Genomic DNA, 17,474 nt, shown 5'->3' on the forward strand with positions numbered 1-17,474 from the left:
GTCAGTGTAAAACAGTGTCTCGCTCTGCGGCAGCGGAGCTCTATCCACAGCAGCTCAGAGAAACAAATAGGAAACAGGATTTCCCCCAACAGGCACCTGATTTTTCAGAAATGAACTATTGTAATGGGATGTGTAGCTGACCAAAAACTGTAATTTATACTTAATGCCTCGAGGGGCCAACTTCAGACCTGACAAACATGGCAAGCGGGGCTTCCAGCTCCCTTCGCTGGAGCACCAGCCTCTAGGTTTCTTGCAGTATTTACTAGAAATAATGTTCCTCTTAGGGTTTTGTGCAGGATGGGTTCTGGTAACTGCCAGACCAAGAAACCTGACCCTGTTTGTTTGCTACAAACGTTATCAGCTTTTACGTGCTCTCCGGCCCCAGGAACCCAGGAGGGCTTGTGTTTGCCTCCTGCTGCAGCCTCGGGGAGATGCCCTTTCAGGAACTCAGCTCTTCAGATAAAAAGTCTCCCTCTTCACATGAGAGCATCCTTGAGTGCAAGCATTGCAGCATATTTTAAAAGCTTTATCTGTCTGGAAATTTTCCAGACAGTCCCTTACCTACCAATGTCCTCCTCCTCCTCTCCCCCTCCCTTCTTAAATCTTCCCAAGCGGATCCATATCATTAATATTTCAGTATCAGCTGTTCACAGGCATTGGCTACACTGCAGCGTGCTTCATCAATAAGAGCCGGCAAAGGCTGTGAGGTTTGCCACACTGCCTTCATCCAGCGGAGGAGTAAGAGCAAAGGCAGGCACTGGCAGGGAAACCGAGAGCCAGCCGAGGTGAGGCTGCACATTGCAGTCCCAGTCTGCAGGTGCTTTCTGCTGCTGTCCCTCACTCGGAGCCCCCAGGTAATACCCTAGCAAGCAACAGGAATGGATGTCTTTAAGAAAGGTTTCTCCATTGCTAAAGAAGGTGTGGTGGCTGCTGCAGAAAAGACCAAGCAGGGAGTGACGGAGGCTGCAGAGAAGACTAAAGAAGGGGTGATGTATGTAGGTAAGAGAGAACTATTTTCAACCTACATTTGAGCATGAACCACGGCATAGACTGTCTCTAAGAAAGTCTGGGGGAATTATATCGTGGCTAAAGATTTGGAGTGAACGGCGGGGAGGTCTGGATATCCTCCTCAGCTCTGTCACAGAGTGGCTGTGTAAGCCTGGGGTGCCTTATCCTCCCCGTGCCTCAGTTTCCCCAACTGTAAATTTGACATAGAAACAGCCACTGCTTCAGAGGAGGCAGAACTAAAGCAATGTTAAGGAGCATATGACCAGGTGGAAGGTTTTTGTTATGACTATTCACTGATTGCAGGGTGAGTCAGTCACTCTCCAAGCATCCAAGCACTGCTCATCTCCACCTCACCTCTACCCTGCGAGAGACACGCTGAGGAGGTCCCCGAGAGGAGCCAGCAGTGTTATTAAGTGGGGGTTGCAGGATGCATCTGTTTCCCCACAAACATACTGTTTTAACCTGAAATCCTTCTCCTGTTCACCAACCTGTTTCGTTCCCCATGCACAGGTTAATCTTGCTTTACAAGAGACACCCAAATTCGTTGTGCCCACAGGATAGGATCTAGAAAACAGCCCGCCTGCTGTTCTGCTAGAGACCTCTCACAGCTAACGTGGCTGTTTCAGAACCCCCCCCTTCAAGGTCACCCTCGAAATCCAGGATCTCCACTACCTAGCGCATGTAATTATATGGCTGGATGGTCAGATATTCCAGATACTCTAAAATCTGTGGAGTCTTAGGTTCCCAAGACTGATTGCCTCGGTGCTGATTACTGCAGCTCACACAGCTTTTTATGTTTGCTAGATGTGGGAGTGAGGGGTTGGTTTTTTTAGTAGGAAAGTTTACATGCAGGCTCTTCCTGCTGTCATGCTGCAACATCTGCAGCTGGATGGAGCTACTATATTTAAAACAGTTGTATAGCTACTGATGTATATTTGTAAATTACAAAGGAAATACAAATTTTATGTGCAGCAGATCTGGTAATGTCTTCATGCTGAAATTTTAAACGCACAAGTATTGGCATGCTGTGAGTGAATGTATGTAACAGTTCACATTTCAATTTGAAGCTGATTCGCAAGAAAAAAGGTAAACAGCATCCCTGTAAATAATTAAACTAACTGCAGTAACTGAAACACCAGCCTGTGAAACGTCACATCTAGGTGCCAAGTTGTGGCATCCCTACTGCTCCGGCTGCTTCCTGATTTGAGCGATGTTAGAAAGGATTAATTCCAACTTTTATACATAATTCCGCACATCTCTGTTCAGTCATGTTGTACGTCTCCATACTGTGACCTGTGTTCATTTCTGCACAGCCATGAGGTACACAGTCTGCTCATGAGACTCCAACCTTTTCAATAAAGTTTTCTAAAAACCTTCTTAAAACCTAAATCTCTGAATGAGGGTTAAATAAAGAATCAAGGTGAAGATGAAGCGCTTTCTCCTTTTCGTTTTTTGTTTCGGTTCATTGGGTTTTTTGGTATAGCTCCAATTCCTGCCCTGTCATGCACTGGATAGTGCTTTGCCTTGCGGGGGGGGGGGTCGGTTCCTGCTTGCGCGCTGGGGGATGCGCAGCCTTTTGGGGAATATTCAGTCTTTCACAGGCAGGAAGAGTAAAGGCCAGATGCTGATTACCTCAGAGAATTGATTTTTAAGTGGAGAAGGTGGAGGCCTGGTATATCAATTAAAACTGGAGTGATTAGTATGTTGTCTGTGCCACCTTTTCTCGCTCTGTGACACATGAAGGGTTAATCAGAGACCTGAACTGTTCCTTCCTTGCTCCTTCCTTTACAGAGCCCTATCCCAGTAGCTTGGGCTGGAGCCTTATGTGACGCAACCTGAATTTTTGGATGCTAGGAGAAAATAATGCTTGTACAAAAGCTTGAGGGTCTTTTCAGAGAGTCAGGAAAGTGAGGGGTGGAGGGTGATGGGGGATCCTGAAGCCTAGGATGGATTAAGTGGATCCCTGGCTTTTATTCAGGTTTGTGCTAACTCATCACTGACTCTCCGAGGAGGATTCCAGATGTCTGGGCACAACCACCACATCTGGTGAGTCACTTGCCACCCCAGGAGAAAAAACATGCTGATGCAGAGGCATCTGCTTGGAGCAGACGGTGTCATCGGGGCTCTGCGGCCACCTCATCCTTCCTCCCTGAGTCACGCAGGTTCAGGTCCCACAACCACACCCGAGGTACCTCCCTCCCGTGCTAGCGCTGCAATGTGGGCCACAGCCTGGCTGGTTACAGATGCTGCCATGGCCGGGGGAGTCACGAGCGTGGGGTGCTCCTGCCCCGCTTGCTGAATGTGTAGGTCAGAGAAGAGGGTGCACGAAAAGAGAGAGAAATCCTCTAGCACGGGCCACCTCTGCGCACAGTGACATCACAGTCTGCTCTCCAAGTTGTAAGAGTCTCTGGGTATGCCGAAGGGGCTGTGGGTTCGTGCACGGTTAATGTGTATCCAGAATTTGATTCAATGGGCTGCCTTTTTTATTGGGTTTAAATAGGGGGATAAGTGATGCTGAAGTTAATTAATGAAGTTAATGCAAAGCTGCAGCGGAGTATTGAGTATAAGGTCATTAATACTGTTTAATACTACAGTTCAGGAAGCCTCAACAAAAAATGCCCTTCTAGTTTTCCAGAACAGCTTTCAATCACGCATGCCGCAGAAAGCCCCGACGCACCAAGCTCTGCTTAAACGAAGTGACTCCAGCAGGAACTCCCGCAGGATTTATAGCACGGCATAATGTTGTTTTCTACCACAGCTCTTCTCCCACTGCACAGCGCTCTGCCGCCTTAGTTGCACCCTTGCGATACTTCAGCTATTACAGATGACTCACAGCTCTCAGAAAAGGCAGGATGCATGAACTTTTAATTCTGTGTACGCAAGCTGCAGGCAAGGACTAATGAGCGAAATGAGATTGAGCATCAGGTGATCGCTTTCTGATTCAACAGATGCGGGTTGCCGGCAAGGGTACGTGGCGGAAGGTCAGATCCCGTGTGGTGCATGATGGATGCTGAGCCTGAGTCATGGGGTGTGGTTAGGAGACCTGGTTAGGAAGATGAGGCCATCTCTCCCCAGCAGTGGCGCTTCCCACTGCCATCGCCTCTGTCCTCAAACGGATTCGGGTAATTTTCTTCTAGTTGCATCCCTCCTTTCTGAAATTATTTTCCAGCAGAAAATTCAACACTCACCCATTCCCCTCTCCCTGCAAAAGAATTGAGCCCAGATAGTCATCTTAAATCAAAAGTCTGGTAAAAAAATACCCAGAGGTACAGCTCTTGTCTCACTATGCATGTTTACTGCAAAACTGAAACATACGCAAGGCTAGTATAGCAAATTATATACTTTGCTTAGCTAAAATCTGCTCTTTGACCAAAAAAACAGCACAGGAGGGCTAAGCTTGAACATCTGCATCTGATGTGAGAAGATCTTGTATGTCACATCAATACAGTGGCAGTCGTTTATTGGAATGGCACCGGGAGGGAAACTGAAGCAGGACGGGGGCTGAGCTGGGCTGTGGGTGTTTGGCCCGTTCAGGAGCTCACCTTGATGGCTCCAGGCTGGCATCTGCTCTGCTTACTGCTGTGCTTCTGTACACATGCATGTATCATCGGCATCACTATTAAATCCAGTTTACAGCAGTGCACAAGTATCATATGCATCATTAGGAATTTCAGTTTACAGCAAAAACAAGTATAAGTACAAAGATTTCATCTCTTCAGTTTTAACACAGTTTGGGAGGGTGGAGTGAAATGTTGAAGGCATATTGTAGTAGCACAGCTTTGTTCTGCCCCGGGCAACCGTTACAACCACTAAAATAAATCAACAATTGAGACTTACATTCAATAATACATAATGTGTATCAGGCAGAACAGAGCTGGGCTGGATCTGTGGTTATCAGGCCGCTGCACCTGTTTTGCTTTTCAGGCTGCTAATGAGAACGTGATGTAGCTGATGTTTGTAGCTGATTTCTCCCACCACACCCATGGACGCTCTAGTACCTCTGGAGTTAAAGATCTGCCTGGGTCTCTACTTCTATCATCTGGACAGTTTGCCGTAAAAATCCCTTTGTTGTATCAGTATGGGAAACTTATAGGTGCAGATGATTTACAAAATACAGCCAAGTGGGACCAGTGGAACCTTTTGGCACATGTTTATTTAACTTCCAACAGAGACAAATTTGATCTTTTATTTTTGGAATGTGAAAAAGTATCTAGTTTCTGTGGGGGCTGCCCATCTAGCATACGATTTAACATACGTGCTGCAGTATACAAGTTGAAGGGATGTGTAGCCGGTCACTTCAAGCTTGGAGGAAAACTGCAGAGGTTAATTATTCCTTAAGGGCTACTTGTGTTGTGAACTGAATGTCCTCACATCCTGTTAGCTTTTCTGCCTTCAGAACAGCGAGATAAATTACAATGTAAGCATACATATGGCGTACTTTCATAATTTGAGATAAAAGCATCTGTAATCTGTGTATCGCTGCGAGCAGGCACTTACAGCCTAGGCTGTAGGCACCAAAATGGAAATCTAGTAAGTAGGTATGTAGTAGGTGGGTGGTTTTTCTGTAAATTCAGCCTCGAGAGTCTTTACTAGAGGTATAGAATGAAGCTTTAAATGACCACTGCAACCAAAGGCAGGAGAGGATCACAGATGTAGGTGAGATTTTACCAGGTGACATTCATTTTGACAATTAGCTTAACATTGATTTAGCTCCACTCAACTGTTCTTTTCATTTCTGGAAATATTCTAGGGCAATTTCTCATACTTCAGCAGGATTTTTCAGGTCTAGGCATCTCCAGACATTGTTGTTGAAGTTCTCCAGCTCCTGACAAAAAGGGACTCATTGACTTTATTGGAAAGGAAGCTGGTTCCTTCTGCTGGGTCTACAAATGGCTTATGTCTTAGCAGGAGGTGCTGGCCCCATGGGTCCCTACTGCACCTAGTAAGAACAGAAAGCTGTCCGTGTCCAGAAACGAGGGGGTTCTTTGCCAGGTAGCACTGATGGACCGTGTGTTTCCTTTCACAGGTACCAAAACCAAGGAAGGCGTAGTGCAAAGCGTGACCTCAGGTAAGAGCACATCCCCGAGAGGGATGTGGAAATCTGTGACGTGTTGCCGGGCCTTTTGATAAGGCCATCGTTCCTGCCAAATGGGAGGTCTCTAGGGGATACCGCTGATCTGCATGACCTTCCATTTGATGAATGGAGAATGCTTGCCAGGAGCGTTGGGTCAGGGTCTGGCATTTGCAGTCCGCGTGGATGGGAGAAATATTTAATCGGTAGAGCAGGTCAAAAACAATCTAACAAATGTTACTTGGCAGACTCAGATAATTCACAGCAATTTAGACATTTCACAATGCCTAGAGTGCTGCCCAGTGTGCAGAGAGGATTTACTTGCATCGGGTCCCAATGGGCCAAAACTGTGGCCTTTGGGAGACTCCTGTCTGGCGGTCACAGACTCAGGGCCTGTAAAGGGACCCTTCCTAGGTATCCCAACATCCAAGGCAGGGCAGCTGTCTGGACTGCCTTGAAGAGAGTTTAATGGATCCTTTCCCTGGAGAATTTCATGACTGAATTATTTTTTTTTTTTTTCTACCCAAGGGTATTAAATCAAACAGAAGGTACCTGGAGAGAGGTCATACGCGGTCTACAATGTGAAATACCTTATTTGCACAACTGTCTCTTAACATCTTACAGTGAATTTTTCATTCTCCAATTGCCCACAAAGACTGACAGGCTGCAGCGCTGCTCTCTGAGCAGCATTGTGAGTCAGACAAAACCCTCACGTACATGATCTAAAATCAGACGTGATCTCATAGAAAAAAATCCAAATAAGGACTGTACCAGGGCCAACTTCTTCTCTTACCTTGGTGTAATCATTTGCAATCGGTTCCAGTGAATTTGGCAGCCTTTTGGTGGTGCCTGGCTCATTGACTTTCTGCTTTTGTTGAAATCCCAGTTGCTGAGAAGACCAAAGAGCAGGCCAATGTGGTGGGAGAAGCGGTAGTAGCCAGCGTGAACACAGTGGCAAACAAGACCGTAGAAGGAGCAGAGACCATCGTGGCCACTACAGGAGTTGTAAAAAAGGTATGTTTGTTTCTTTGGTGATGTGCAGGACAGAAGAGTCGTCTTCAGATTATACTTAAAATACTGCAAACATTTAGAGTTGATGGTTTTACCTATTTAATGAGAGGCTTTCAGCAATATCTACTTTTATATAATGCTTAGTATTATTGTATAATGCTTAATATGTAATTATAGAATTGTTTAATTTGGAAGGAACCTCTTGAGATCATCTAGTCCAACCCCCTTAAGGTCAATGAGAGCAGGTTGCCCATGTCCAGTTGGGTTTTGAACATCTCCACTGATGTAGACTCCATAACCTCTCCGGGAAACCTGTGCCAGCATTTGACCACCCTCACAGGAAAAAAAAATTAGTGTTTTCTTGTGTTCAGATGGACACGTTAATCGATTTATGCCCATTGCCTCTTGTCCTATCAGTGGGCACTGCTGGCAAGAGTCCGGCTCCCCGTTCTCTTATAAATGTAGAAAAGCATTATGTCCAGGGACTTGAGCAGAAAGGTGCAGCAAGCACCTGGCCAGGGTCAGAGCTCTGGGACGTGCCAGGTGTGGAGGAGCAGGAGCTCAGTGCTTGCCCTCACACCTAGATGGAGCCTGTGCAACACACAGCCTTGGCCCTGGCCCCGGAAGCTCCGCAGGCAGCTGAGGGCAGCAGCAATTCCAGCAAAGCCCGGTCCCAGCAGAGAGCCTGACCCTCCTGCTCTGCTTCATGCTGATTTTGTCAACAACCAAGTGCTTGTTGATAAAGGCCGCGTGACCCAAACTGTGTGCGGATTAAGCCAGATTCAGACAAGGCGTCTTCTGTCCTCCAGCCTAATTTGACAGACTGGGTTGCTTCAAGTGAGGGGATAAGGGGGCATGTGAAGGAGCAGAGCAGCTCCCTAGATGAAGGCAAAGTAAGTTGATCATTAGAGAAGATGCTTTCACTGGGTGGTAACAAACAGCAACCATTTGTACAGAACATGAGGGTAATACTTGGCAGCTCTCTGGTGAGCCCGGATGCATTGCCCCTCTTGAGGGAGCTGTGGTCAATAGTGTTGATAGTGACATGAGCTAGATGAGTCACGACAAACCCAAACCCAGAATCAAAGCGAAGCCAGGCTGGCCAAAATTGTTTTAATTGTTCAGACAGTTGGCTGATGAATTTCCTGACCTGCACGTAAACACATTGTGATGTGAAACAAAACTTCTACACACCATATAAATCCTGAGAGAATAGCCTAACAAAAGAGAACAGCAGCTATGAGTGACGCAAAATGTCCTCCTGAAAGCATGTGAAAAAGGCAGATACAGAAGTTCTGCTAAACCCTTGGGATAAGAGTAATCCCTATTCCCATAGGGAACAGCAGTTAGGCTACAGGAGTGCAACCCATGATTCCTAATTCCGTGGGGCCAGACTACCCCCTTGTACCTTTTGACTGACAGGGCATGGGGTGTTTGACCCAGGAGAGCCAGGAGTTTGCTGATGGTAGGAATCCATCCTGTAGATAGTGAACCATCTCCCCTTACGGCAAGGACTGAGCAGCAGCAATCCTCTTCCCCTTTAGTCCTAAATGAGAGCTCCCTCCTCAAAGACTGATGAGCTTACAGCCTACAGGTGGTAATTTCACAGCTCAAACTGGTCAATGTTATCTGTTTCCATCTTTGAGCAGGTAGTCCCTTAGAAAATCAGTGATTCCTTCACCCTACTAATGGTTCAAGTTTATGCAGACTGCCGGCGATACGCAAAAGCCGAGAGTTTTCCACAGAGTTAAAGCATTAAGCATCTGAACTGTCATTCTGGCATCTTCTGGCAATGTCCACCTGCTTAGAGGTAAAGTGGGGATTGATCAAGAAGAAAAAATAGTGGGATGTGTCCCATGCCGAAGGGCAGACTGAATGAGGGAGCCAGGAAACTGCTTTGGATACAGTATCGTGGTATCATGCCAAAGAGCAGAGGTGGGCAGCAGAATGAAAAAGGAAGGAGAAGAGCAAGGCTAAAGAAGTCACAGGAGAAATAAATTCAGGAAAAATGTTTGTTTCTGTGAAAGAGAGGGATTATCTACTCTAGCATTTTACTGCAGCTTAAATTAGGAGTGCAAATCTTCTAGTCACGCTCACTCGCAATACTTCAGTTGCACCCGCTAGACACCTTTTGGGTAGCAATGACACGGAAGAGGGAGCTCTGAGTGTGTCCCAACTGCTAATGGTTAACGGCCGTGGGGCCAGAGCTGCTCCAGAGGGAGGGCCCTGAAAGGAGCGGAGGGGTTGTGCTGGGTTCTGGGCACCAGCTGTTTTCTCTCCAGACCTGCTCCTATTGTGCTGCACAATTTGCTAATGGAAATAGAGCCAGAGGCTGCCAAGACCAGTGCCGGGCACTGTAATGCATTTGAGAGACCTGCTGGAGATGCACTGTGATAAGGTATAGCAGTTAGACATTTAAAAAATAAATATCTACTGTGAAAATCCTGCAAGTCAGAAATTACACACAAGTGTTCCAGCCCCTGACGTCCGAGAAAGCTGTTGTATCCAGCCCTGAGACTTGCCCATGCTCCATCCTGTCCTCCTCCTTTTTAATAACAAAGAGCAGTTGCTAATGTCTTATTTCTATTTTCAACTATCTCCAGTATTGTTCACTGCTGACTTTATAGAGGGGTTGTTCAAAGCACCAGGGGATCTGCGGGAATGCATGGTGAGCACTGAGCAGTGCTACAGGATGACTTGCATCTGGGGAGCCCAGTGGCCTAGGAGGCATGTCCCCAGCTCAGCATTCCCAGTATTAATATCAATTATGGAGAGCTTGTTGACATTTATTCTGTGCATTTGACAGCTGGGATCAGTGACAGACACATACTAGCAAGGAGTGGGAAACTCTAAGGATTAAGTTTTGCTTGGGGCAGCAGCCGTGGAGTGGTTGAGCTCTGAGGGTGTATCAGATGGCGACATTGGCCATGGGGAAGAATCCAGCCCTTCGTGTAACATGGCAGGCACTGAAATGTGGGCACACGTGGGGCAGTTGGCAGCCCGCTGCTCCTTGCTGTCCTCGGTGGGAGCACTCGGAGCCAGGCAGAAGGAAGTGGGGCTGAGGGAACCGCGAGCCAAGGGGTGTCAAGTGCCAGATGAGAGCAACCTCGAGTGGCGTTGGCATCACTAATAGGGCTTTGGCACTGGCCTGGTCACTGCGTACTGAGTACAAGAAAGTATTGACTGTTTCGGAGGAGTTGTTAAGTATTAAGTAAAAAAATATGTAAGTTAAAAGACTATAAACCCTCCACAATTTTTTTCTGATATGCAAAGGAATGAGACCCATGAGTGATGCGTTTTGGCTGTGTCTCTGCTCCCCTCCCAGCCCCTGGGGTGGGCACTAAGGGATTTCGCTGAGGTAACCACCCACTTAGTAGCCCTATCTTGAAGAGGATTTATTCTTTGTTTGCATGACACAGCACGAAGTTTGCTGCATTGCAGACACCACGTGGCTGGGAACAGGCGCGTGTACATAGACACACTCACAAAATGTCCCTCGGGGGCTGGAGGAATTTCCCTCGTAGCTGATGCTTCCCTACGCCCTCCACCAAGATCTTCCCTTTAGATCTGTTTGCCCTGGCAGTTTGCATATGGTTTAGTTGTCAGTTCGTGACTCTGTCATTTTGAATTGGGTTTGATCTTTTTGTTATTTCACTCCATTAATTAATTTGAGCAGTTGTCAGTTATGTACAACTGCTGGGCGCGTTCGTTGGATCACATCGTTTCTCTCTGCGCTTGACCTAGCACACGTGTACCGTACCCGCACCGCGGCTTACTGCTTTCATAACCACTGCACATTTTGAGTAAGAATGGTTGACGTTCATGGCCTTAATTCTGCTCAGTTAAACCCTGTGATGCCACCGACACTGAGACAGTCTCACTGAAGGAATTAGAAGCAGAAACTGATGAGTGACCTCCCTGTTGAAGTTAGTTTGGGTAGGGCGAGTGCCACTAGGAGAGAGCGTCCTGGTTTGAGGACAACCAAGGGCATCTGAGAGGCCACGGAGGGCAAAGCTGCTAAGCAGGAGGAGCAGGGAAATCAACAGCCAAACTACCTTGCAATTAAGTAGAATAAATAGTCTAAACTCTTCCCCTTTGTATTCAAGCTTCGTCCTTCATATTCAAGCTTCATTATTCTTCACTGATGCCGTGATGCCTCCCGATGGTATCCTTCAGCGTCCCATGGAGCAGGGGAGACTGCAGAAGCAGCGTGGGGTACTCTGCCCACAGGCACTTCTTCTCTGCTTCCCTCCCAGTCTCATCAGTGCATCCAGGCCTACATTTTTCACATGCAGAATAGCTGAGTTAGCGGCACTGGGGAAGCCTTAAACTCCATAAGACTGTGTGTGTGCTTCATGGCTAAAGGCTGTGCCCCAGTAATCCTGTAGGACAATAACGCAAACATTATTAAATATATATTATTTGTATAAGCAGCCCCAGGAAACCCTAGGAGAGTCTGGCTGTGAGCTGGATGAAAACAAAGCTACCCCAACAGTCCACCTGGGTTTGCAGGGTAAGACAGGAATCCTGTGCGCCCATCTGTCTGTCCTGTCAGTGGGTCCACTCACTTTAATCACGGGTTGACTCTTAGTCAGAGCTGTCAGCATCACTCTGATCACGTTCAGCCCGAAACCCAACCCAGGACAGCCCGTCCGTAGGACCTGCCAGGTTGCCTGAGGGTTTGCAGGGGAGCGGTTTGGGGACGCTGCCAAGTAGCGTTGCTTTTGCTCCAACGCCCAAGGTCAAGAGCGCTATGGGAGGCTGAACCTTTCTCCGCCTTATGCAATTGATATCCCATTGCAGGCTGTTAAATTTGTAGCAGATTAGGTCATCAGTGAACCTCTATGGTTTTACAGCCTTAAAATAAAATAGAAATAAAATAATAATAATAGAAATCTTACTTGCCACTGAATTTGTTGAGTTTCTGATGAGTAATGTTCCAGCATAAAACATTTAGGCTCTGCATGCTTTCTCTGTTAGATAAGGAAGATAACCCCAATAAGCTTGTTTATCTCAGAATTTTTGGGGATGGCAAAAAACCCTCACTGGCCTATAGCATAATATGGATAAAAATATAAATTCCATTTAATGTATGGACTCAGCCAGTAGAACAAACAACACAGTCGCTGAGCTGAAAAGGGAATTTCATAGAACCCATGAAATAGAGAAATCTGAAGAATCAACTTGTAATTAATTTTTTCTTTTGCAAAATCTGTGGACTTTTAAAATAGGTTTTTAAAAAAACATATTAAAATATCTGATCCCAGAAGCCTGTAGTATGCTCTATTTAAGACCTCTTAACATTGTGCAGGAATATTTTTATAAATAGCAGGCCCTAATTTGTTGAGTTTTTCATTAGTGATATCTGAACATGTAACTATGTTTCATAACCTTACTGAAATATTGCATTTTATATATATATAAATCTTCTATAGTGTGCATATTCTATATACAAATATATTTTTATATATATAAAATATTTAAAAACTTGTATAGCGTTCCTGTAATGAATTCTAAGGTCTTGTGTTTCACTTAATTATTATGTTAAACTACTCGCTTTTCTCTATTCTCTAGCCAAAAAGATTCAACCCTGCCCCCCCCCCCCAAAAAAGAAGAAAGCAGCCCATAACAAACTAAATCAGTTTTTTTTCATTTTAAATGCTTTTTCTAAGGCAATACATAATTTCTGAGGGGAAAAAGAAATCTGCTCGCCCTTTAAGAGCAGGAGGAGCGTTACTAATTACTTCATAGTTGCAACATGCCTTTCCCTTAGAACATTTTATCCCTTTTAATGAGGAGACGAGCACTGAAGGGAATGGCAAAGTCCTCACTGTCCTCCAGAGAAGCTGGATTGTCACCCTTTCTTTCTTGCCCAGCACCATCCTGTGAGTCACTGTTACAGCTGGGGTTTGGTACCAGGAATTTCTGTCTCTCCATCCTAAGCGAAGACCCTTACATTACATGATCCTCCTCTCTATATTATTTTCCTGATCTCCCCAGCCAGCTAACACCCAGCTGAAGAATGCAGCCCTTCCTCATCTCATGCTCGCTATTCTGGGCAGGGTGGGAAGCGCGTGAGAAAAAGGCTGTGAGGCGACATCCCTAACACGGCCTGACACCTCTTCATCCTGCGATTGTGCTGGTTCCTCCACAAGTTTAGAAACGCTCTCCAGAAACATGGTTGCTTCCCTTTCTAAAAATAGATGGATGAGTCACTTTTATCCTTCTGGAGCAGAGTCTTGGCAGGCAGCATGATTTAAGGGATATAATAAGCAGCACAATAGCTGAATGGGGATTCTTCAGCCCACCCAGTGCCCTTGGATGCAGTGTCCTCAGGATGGTCCTGAGGAAGGGATACACTTTTCCATGACTGTTTCCACATCTACCAGAGCTGAGCTCCATGCCCACAGGAAGAGTAGGTGGTCATGCCCTGTAGAAAGATGGGGTGCACTGCGCTTGTCCTTGTGTTCCTATGTTCCCCAGTTTTCCCAACGCAGCTCAACGCCTTCAGCAGTTGCCATTGATTCACCATCACGATTTCGCAGGCAGCTGGTAACCCCACCTGCAAAAAACCCTACGAAGCGACTGCTGTTGCAGCTGTTGTCATTGGCTTGCATTGCAGGTTTCTTTTCTTTCCATCTAATAGTCAAAAAAACTGCTTGTAAACCTTCAAAATACAATCTGAGGCTCTTTACCTGCTTTGACCTAATGTGCACTCTTGAGTTATAAGGTGTAGTCCTTTTTTGCAGCTCTACACTCATGTAAGGCATTTTAAAGCCACAGACTGGACCCTGAGGCTGGGTGAGCCTCCATAAATTCAGAATAGTGAGCTCAGCTTGCTGACCAGAGGAGAGCTCACTCATGTGGGAAGGGCTGTGGCTCCACCGGAGCGGTGCCCTGTCCCCAGCAGCCTGGTGTCCCTGTCCCGCCGGCAGCTGGAGACCACAGACTGCTCTCCATGATGTGCACAAACGGGTTTCATGAGGTCACCCGGCGCTTACTTAACACAGGCCAGGCTGATAGCAGCAAGAATCATTTCGGCCAACAATGTGATGCAAATTAAGGGCACTTTTCTTAGGGGAAAAAAAATTTATTCACACTGTGCTTTTCATATGGAGACACCCCCATGCATGGCTCTCGCTGTAAACAAACTAATTGACTCTCGGCAGGGAGGTGAAGGGAACGCCTGGGGCTGCGACAGACATCAGTATTGGGCTGCGGCTCATATTTTGGCCATTTTCGTTCTTTGGTGGATTAATCTCTCATGGTAGCTTGCACGGAGAGCGAGAAGCCTATGGCAGGACAATCAGGTTTCAATGCTTCCATCTCCCCGGCTCCCATTCCTGCTAAAAATGGATCTGAAGTCCAATGTCCAGCTTAAATTTTCATGGGATGCAACTCTGTGAAATACGTCTATTTTTGACTTTTTATCTCACATCACCTCTTCTTCCCTAATTCAGTCCCAAGAGCAGCAGGGGTGTTCTCCTGCTGACAAGAACAGTTGTGACTGGGCAGGAAAAGGAAGAGTGGAGTCCCCCAAAACACACGGAGTATCAAGTTCTGTTTCCAGTAGGTTTGACAGGGACATTTGATTTGCGCTGCGTCAACAGCACCACCAGGGAAAGTGGTGGCCTTTTCTTTCCAAAATGTTGAAATTCAAATGATATATCTTCCTTGTGTGCAAAGTTGACTTTCCCTTTATGTAATATACCTGTCCCAGGTTCCTTCTATGGTGGCCCTGACTTTATGTGGGAAAAGGGAGTAAAAATTCAGGGATACTGCTTTGTAATTTTAGCGGAGTTCCCTGCTGATTTGGGGCTGGACTCTAGGGGTCCTGCTATTCCTGCTTCCCCCTGCTCTTGCTGACTGACCCCACAAAGGTTCATCTCTGCAACCCGTCCATCCCCTGGGCACACCCAGTATGGTCAGGACTTTTGTCTTCTCTTCCCATGTGATGAAATCACGTTTAAAGTAATTACCTAGTAATAAAACCTTTTCCCTTCTTCTTTGAATAGAAAGGTAGCTGAAAGATGTGAGGAAGTAGCTGAAAGGGCCCGAAGTGCTTATGAAAATGCTTGGACTTCAAACACAAAGGAAAGCTTATCCTTTGATAATGACATTTTATCTGAGGCATGACATTAATGCCTGCCGCCACAATATCTGAAATTGGTATTAGTCTATGCGATGAGTGCTTAGCGTAAGCAAGGTAATGTGGGCAAAGGCTAGGCGTAATCTGTCTTACTCCAGGTAAATTTATTTGTTGCTCCCAAATTTCTTCACGCTGAAGGAGTCAAAACTGCGTTTGGTTTCAGTGACAGGAAAGAAAACTTCAGAAAAAGAACTGTTTTTCTGTATGAAAAAGACCCTAAATGAGGCTGTATGAATTTGAATTGCTTTTTCATAGACATCTGCTCTAACAAGCTGCACAAAAAAACGGATTTCAAGCAATATTTGCCAACTATTAAACCTGGTATTTTGTTCACGTGTGCAATGCTCAGACCCGTTTTGCGCAGCCTGCTCGAATAGCCTGTCTGGGATTGCGGGGGGGTGACTCTGCGTGTGCTGGCAAGGACAAATGTCTCGCTTGTGACTTGGCAGGAGGACCTGGCAGCGCCGCAGCCACCCGAGCAGCCGGGGGCGGCGGGAGAGGGGGACCCGGCGGCCAGCACCGACAGAGGCAGCGAGGTGAGGTGATGCCACAGCCCTGACGTCCCCGCGGTCCCCCGGCTGGTGACACCGCACCTGGGCTTTCTCTGGGTTACTGGTTTTCTCCAGGACAACCTCCACTTTGCTTTCTGTGGTTGTAGATCCGCTGCACGTGGAGCCCCATCGGTATTCCCATTTTCAGGGGTTATTTGACACAACCTGAGCCCATGGGTTCTTGCTTTTGCCACTTCCTTTTTCGGGACCAAGAATTTGCCATGAGTGATAGATCGGGCAGACCAAACTGCTGCTTGATTTGGGCGTGAAAACACACATACAATAGTTAATGTTATCCTGTGGTTTTTATCATCACATGGAATAGCTTTTCCCTGGTTGCAGCCATGCTTTAGAAGAGCTTTAGCTAACAAGTCAGATTTTCCTGTAGCTTTCTAGATAACAAGCTCAATTTTTCTATATATTTTCCTATACTTAAATTAGTTCTTTTAGTTTTTGATCTATTCTGCTTGCGATGTCCTTTTGAAGCCCTGGACCAAACATCTGTCTCTGGGAGGACGACCTCTTACTGCCCAGCACAGAATTGCCTTTACAGTTTGGGTGCTCAGCCGTTTGGCTACCAGCCCTGCAGGCACGCTCAGTCCCCAGTTTTCAGCCTCTCCGAAGCTCAGACTTCTTTTCCTCGTGCTTGAAGCTCCACAGCTTGCACCTACTGCCCTCCACCAGTCATTGCCCCACCCCCACCCCCCCACCCGGTGCCAGGGCTGCCACTCACGCATCCCAAAAATTGGCCTCCCTCCGGGGCGGGAGGCCAAGGTGGCAGCAGAAATCAGGACATTCCAGCCGGTGGCAGCCCGGCCCTGCGTGAGCTCAACTTCCTCCACCACGTGAGAAATCACACCCTGGCTTTCCCAGGGGGCAGGGGAAGGCCTGACTTACAGCAGGAGCGCGTCTGGTACCCAGAAGGAACAGATAATTCATTTATTTTCTGCACCACATTGGGTTTTTATGTGGTGACTACCAGCATGGGTTTTCCTCCTAATTTTATTTCTATATGTTTTCCACTGGAAATATTAATCGTTTTCCTGTCTGTCTTCTCTCACAGGGTGAAAATGAAGGCAATTAATCAACTTAAGGGCTTCAAGCTCAAAAGAGAACATTCCAAGAGCATACATGGAAATATTAGCTGGCACTACAACAGGAACACCCTGCTCTCCATAGACTAACTCCGCTCAGCTCTGTAGCCTTTCACCTCCCCCATAAACCACCCGTACAATATACGTAAGCCAGACTCCTCTGGTTTGTAAGCAAAATGCAGCCGTGTACCAGGGTGTGTGTCTCCCTCCCCACATCCCTCCTGGCTTCCCGACCCACGCGCTTCACCACTTTTGGTCGGACACACTGATCCGTGTCTCGCCTCCATCTGCACTGGCACTTGGGATCTCTAGGTATTGTGGAAATACTCTTCTTTTTTTTTTTTTTTAACAAATAAAAAGGTGTTTGAACAAGTTTTTTGGTTTTGTCAGTTTTATTTGCACGTTTTAGACGTTGATCCTTGCAAACCGATGAACTCTTCCTGTAAAAGCATGGTATTAAAATACAAGGATCTCATGACTTTAAGGCCCTTAGAGTGTGATGTAAAAGATGGGGAATAATGAAAAATTGTATTTCTGAAGTCAATAGCATAGGTAGGTCAGATTTCTGTCTCTCAGGGCTGAAAAACAGA

The 17,474-nt window shown here is 46.5% G+C and overlaps 1 protein-coding gene across 1 annotated transcript; it reads left to right on the forward strand.

Annotated features, from left to right (window-relative positions):
- The first annotated feature begins 445 nt into the window (after window positions 1-445).
- On the forward strand, window positions 446-17,188 carry SNCG (synuclein gamma). The gene is made up of 5 exons (XM_054206262.1): window positions 446-999; window positions 6,035-6,076; window positions 6,966-7,093; window positions 15,689-15,775; window positions 16,854-17,188. Exons 1-5 carry the CDS (start codon window positions 879-881, stop codon window positions 16,872-16,874), a joined length of 399 nt encoding a protein of 132 aa, XP_054062237.1. The 5' UTR covers window positions 446-878; the 3' UTR covers window positions 16,875-17,188.
- Window positions 17,189-17,474: the final 286 nt, after the last annotated feature.

This window comes from Rissa tridactyla, chromosome 6, assembly GCF_028500815.1.
Source record: "Rissa tridactyla isolate bRisTri1 chromosome 6, bRisTri1.patW.cur.20221130, whole genome shotgun sequence".
Lineage (NCBI taxonomy): Eukaryota > Metazoa > Chordata > Aves > Charadriiformes > Laridae > Rissa > Rissa tridactyla.

Excerpts from the sequence above, each read along its gene's own strand:
- SNCG (XM_054206262.1), top strand. The coding sequence starts at position 879 with ATGGATGTCTTTAAGAAAGGTTTCTCCATTGCTAAAGAAGGTGTGGTG. Across the intron at positions 6,077-6,965 it reads AGTGCAAAGCGTGACCTCAG|TTGCTGAGAAGACCAAAGAG; the intron begins GTAAGAGCACAT and ends TTGAAATCCCAG. Across the intron at positions 15,776-16,853 it reads GCACCGACAGAGGCAGCGAG|GGTGAAAATGAAGGCAATTA; the intron begins GTGAGGTGATGC and ends CTTCTCTCACAG.